Source organism: Condylura cristata, unplaced genomic scaffold (genome assembly GCF_000260355.1).
Source record: "Condylura cristata isolate star-nosed mole 26May11 unplaced genomic scaffold, ConCri1.0 scaffold00006, whole genome shotgun sequence".
Taxonomy (NCBI): Eukaryota; Metazoa; Chordata; class Mammalia; order Eulipotyphla; family Talpidae; genus Condylura; species Condylura cristata.
In genome coordinates this window covers 18111296-18115812 of record NW_004567107.1, presented here as the reverse complement: position 1 = coordinate 18115812, position 4517 = coordinate 18111296, and the positions used below count along the sequence as shown (strand labels likewise).

Sequence of the window (4517 nt, the reverse complement as noted above, 5' to 3'; positions counted from 1 at the left end):
GGGATCGAACTCATGCAGAAGTGGTTTAAGATTCTTAGTGCTGTGCTTTAACCCGCTGCGCCACCAGGGAGGGCCCAGAGTTTGTACTTTTGATATATCAACAAATCCTTTCCCACCATGAAGTGGCAAAAATATTGCTCTTTTTTTTTTTAAGATTTATTTATTTGTGCATACAGATCTGGGGTACAGGCCTGAGGCTCAGGGGTGGCGAGAGGCTTCACCAGAGACAGAGTGGGGAGCAGAACAAGCAGAGCGACAAAGTACACTGCTGAGGGGAGCAGCAGGCAGGTCAGGAGAGGCCTGCCTCGCCATGTGGTCACCTCCGGGGCAGGCCGGAATCGAACTCATGTGGAAGTGGCTTTCGCTTCTTAGTGCTGTGCTTTAACCCGCTGCGCCACCAGGGAGGGCCATATTGCCCTATTATATTGATGTCCTTAATCCATCCGGAATTTGTTTTTTATATATGTGTGACACACCCAATTTCCTTATTTCTGTTTAAAATTATATTTGCCCCACTTGAAAAAAAGTTTTTCACTTCCCCATTGCCAAATCTTTAATTTATCAAGGTACCTAGCCTGGTGGATCCGTTTCTAGGTGTTCTATTTTGTTTCACTGGTTATTTGCCCACCTTTGTTTTAAACCCACATTATCTTAATTACTATTGATATTTATAATAAGTCAAGCAAACCCACCCCCCCCTTGTTTCCCTGCTCCTTATTTTCAGCTCTTTGTTCCTTCATATAAATTTTAGAATGTATCAAATTCTACTCCAAAATCCTATTGAAATTTTCATTGACGTTGCATTAAATCTATAAGGTCAGTAGGCAAAATCTGTATGTCTATGACATGAAGTCATTTCAACCACTTGTGAACACATAATCTAAATTAGAGTGATATTCTCTCCCAGTCAGATACACTTTGAATAGAATTCTTAAATTTTCTCCATAAAGTTTGAAATCTCTTTTGCTGTCCATATATTTCTAGTAAGATCATATTTGGCTGTCATTTGTACTCTAAGTGGCACTTTTTAGAATTACTTGATGTTTGTTGTTGATTTAGAGAAATGCAATTGACTTTAGTATTCTATATCCAGTGAACTTTCTAAACCTATTTTTTCTAATTTATATGAAGACCCTTGAGTTTTGTGTGTAGATAATTACATCACAATGAGAGTTCTCAGTTTTCTTTTTCTATCTTTATACCTTACATTTGTCCTTGTCTTACATTGCTTAGCAGTTCTGGTACAGTGTTGAACAGAAGCTCTAATAATGAGCATCTTTGCTCTTGTTTTAAAGGTAATGTTTGCTTTAAATTTGACCTCTTCCTATGATGTTTTACAGAAACCTATGTTTCCTGTATATACTATTTTTTTTTTAAATCAAGAAAGTCTTTTGAACCTCCTTGGTGGTACAGCGGGTTAAGCCACAGCATTCTGAAGCTTTCCATAGCCACTGCAGCACAAGTTCCATCTCTGGCCAGGAAGATGACCCACATGATGCAGCACACCTCTCCTGTCTCGCCCGCTCCTCCCTTCAGCAGGGTATTTTAATGGATTTGCCTGTTCTGCTCCCATTCTATCTCAGGTGAATCCTCTCACTCCCTCATACCTCTGGCCTGCACCCCAGTTCTTGCATGTATAAATATAAAAAACTTAATAAAAAAAAGAAAGTCTTCTATTACTAGTTTGCTAAGTGTCTTTGGTCATGATCAGAAGTTGAATTAGTCAAACATTTTTTCTGCCTCTATTGATAAGAACATGTATCTTTTCTAATATGTGAATGCAGAAATTGGGTAAATTTGTCTACTATTGAGTCAATCTTGCATTTGTAAAAGAAGGATAATAATCCAGACATTTTTCCATGGAGAGTCAGAAGAGCCTGGACATCCAAGTAGAACTATCTGCTTGCAATTCACTAAACAGTACAACGCTAATCCTACTTGTTCACCTCAGGACCATGGCATCATCCCTGCTTCCAGACTCAAGCTTTCTCTATGTCCTTTTGATGATGTTCATTTGACACTTGGCATGTGCAATTCTGTTACCTTATTTCCCAGTTAGAAAATCAGTCTTCAAAAAGCAGCAGAATTTGTTTAGAATTCTTTAAATAGCCTACAGATAGATCGTGAGACATGAGTTGGATTATAATGCAGCATCCATAGAAAATGAGATTCCTGGACATATGAGCTTTCTAGAAAGCTATATTTTTAATTTTTTTAAATCATTCTAAATTATACTCCACACTTTCCTGCTTTGTTAAGTTTCTGGTCATGCTTTTTTTTTCTTTATTTTAAGCATAATTTAGCTTTTTGTCAGTGAGCACAGTCAACTACTGGAAATATCAGTTGTGGTATAAGATATAGTATGGATAAATTAGTTACTAGACTTAAATGAATCTTCAACAGGGTGGGAAAGGCTGGCAGTCCCCCCTCTTTGGCACTGTCCTCCCATTACATCTCAGCAGCTAAACACATTTTCCTTCCTCTGGTCTCCTATTCTGTCCATTTTCTTTTACTCCAGAATTATGCAATATAGAACTAACTATAGGACTGATACATTTTTAGCAGGGATACTATAAGAAGTTACCATTTTACTCAGATTGCAACAACTTCTAATTTATTGTCTCTCCTCTCTGCACTACCAGCAACTGATCTTATCACTGTTTCTCTCTGGAGCTAGGAGCACAAGACTCCCGAGTCAGGCTACGAGTCAGGCTGCCTGGTCCAGATAGCAGCTTGACACTTTCAGGTGAGAGTCCTGTAACAAGTTCCTTAATATCACACTGCTCCTCAGTGTCCTCATCCATATAGTAAGAATTGTTAGAATAAAATGAGTCAACATTTATAAAATGCTTAGACTGTAGCTTGGTGCATAGTACTATACACATATTGTTAAATAAATGGATAAACTATTATCACCTTGAACTGCTCCATTCCCTTATCTCTCTCTTAAAACTACTTCATACTTGTCAATTTTGGTTGTTGACGTATTGGTGGCGCTGGTGGGTCACTAAATGGGCCTGGCAGCCCCTCCCATTGCTCAGTGTCTGATGGACATGGAGGGGAAGGGGGAGAGGAGTGTCTGGTATTTTCATTCACCATTATGTTAAAATAAGCACAGCTCAAGAAAATGGAGCAGTTTATTTATTCCAGTTTAACATGACTCTACAGATCTGTATAACTGCTGGTTTCAAATATTTGTGGGCCTTGGAAGAAGAGGTAGCATTTACAATTCTGTAGAAACTATAGAGGCACCCCATAACTGAACATGTATGTGTAAGCAGGGGGATTGGTGACCAGCTTCAAGGATGCTGTAAGAACTTATTTTTTAACTTAGAGACAATCTTTAAGATTCCTCCTACCTCTAAAATCTTAGCAATACCAGTGTGAGTCATAAAAAATTACAATCTAGTTGTGAGTCACAGATCACCAACGTGCTCCTGAAGGGCAGAATTCTTCACTTCCCACAGGGCTTGGCACTTTACAACAGATCTAGGTGGGGAATCCTAGCCCTCAGGCTGCATATAACTCACTCAGAAAAAACAAAAGCTTCTCTAAAACTAAGCCCGTCAACTAGCTGATCCCTGATTACTGTTATGACCAAAAGATATAATAAAGCTCACATTCCGAATGGGATTTGGCAAAAAGGTGTGTAGCTGGATTAATTAGCAGAATCCTTCACTTCACTCCTCCTAGGACAGGCCTGACAAAGGACTGGAGAGCAGGCAGGTTAGAGGGGCCGGTCAGGGGTGAAAGGGAGATGGGCAAGCTGACACAGAGGCAGGGAAAGGGACAAAGGGGAGCACGCTGGACTTGGAGGCTGGTAGGAACGCCCAAGCCAGAAGGTGCCGGCAGTCCGGGAGTGCACTGGGGGTTCAAACGATTGCCAGCAATGGGTTAAACAGTGGTTAAGGAGGAGGTCCCCTAGGCGCTGGGGAGGGCCCCTAAGTGCCAGGGGGAGAGCCAGTGGAGGTGACCTCGCTGGGCCGGGGACCTCCAGAGCCGCGACTCCCAGACAGGTCTTGTAGGGTCAGTCGGCTGCGCACCTGCCCGCGGGACACCCGGGTCCACACTGGGCTCCCAGCCCGCAGTCTCCCCTGCAGCTCAGCCCACTCGGCCTTGCTGCTGGACTTCGATGGTCCAGACTCCCACCGCCTCGGCCAAGGCCTGTCCCCAAGCCCCAGCCCGGCGGCTGGACACCGACGCCGAAGTCCAGAACGGAATGTGGGGCAGCGGCTATCGCTTCCAGGCCCGGCCTGGGGCGGGCGAGTGGCCGCCGCCATCGCGGGCAGCAACCAGGGCGAGACAAGGGGCCGGGCCAGGCGTTCATTTACCTGAGAAACCAGTGGGAGCAGCGTCTGCTCCACGGAGCGAGTTTTGATCTCGAGTCCCGAGTCCAGGGCGAAGCCCGACGGGCCGGAGCCAGGCACTGCCCCGGCGCTGCTAACGCCGGTGGGGCCCAGAGAGGCGGCCATGGCCCTAGGCTGGTTGCGCAGCCGGGACACCGCGCCACTGCGGGC

At 44.1% G+C, this 4517-nt stretch overlaps 1 protein-coding gene across 2 annotated transcripts in view; it reads right to left on the bottom strand.

Moving 5' to 3' along the window:
- The window catches only part of CTNNAL1 (catenin (cadherin-associated protein), alpha-like 1), a 48940-nt gene extending 44429 nt beyond the window's left edge, over positions 1-4511 (bottom strand). For both annotated transcript variants that reach the window (XM_004677961.2, XM_012721549.1), the window contains exon 1: positions 4332-4511. In XM_004677961.2, the coding sequence (XP_004678018.1) occupies positions 4332-4472 (141 nt within the window). In that variant the 5' untranslated portion in view covers positions 4473-4511. The remainder of the gene's footprint in view (positions 1-4331) is intronic.
- Positions 4512-4517: the final 6 nt, after the last annotated feature.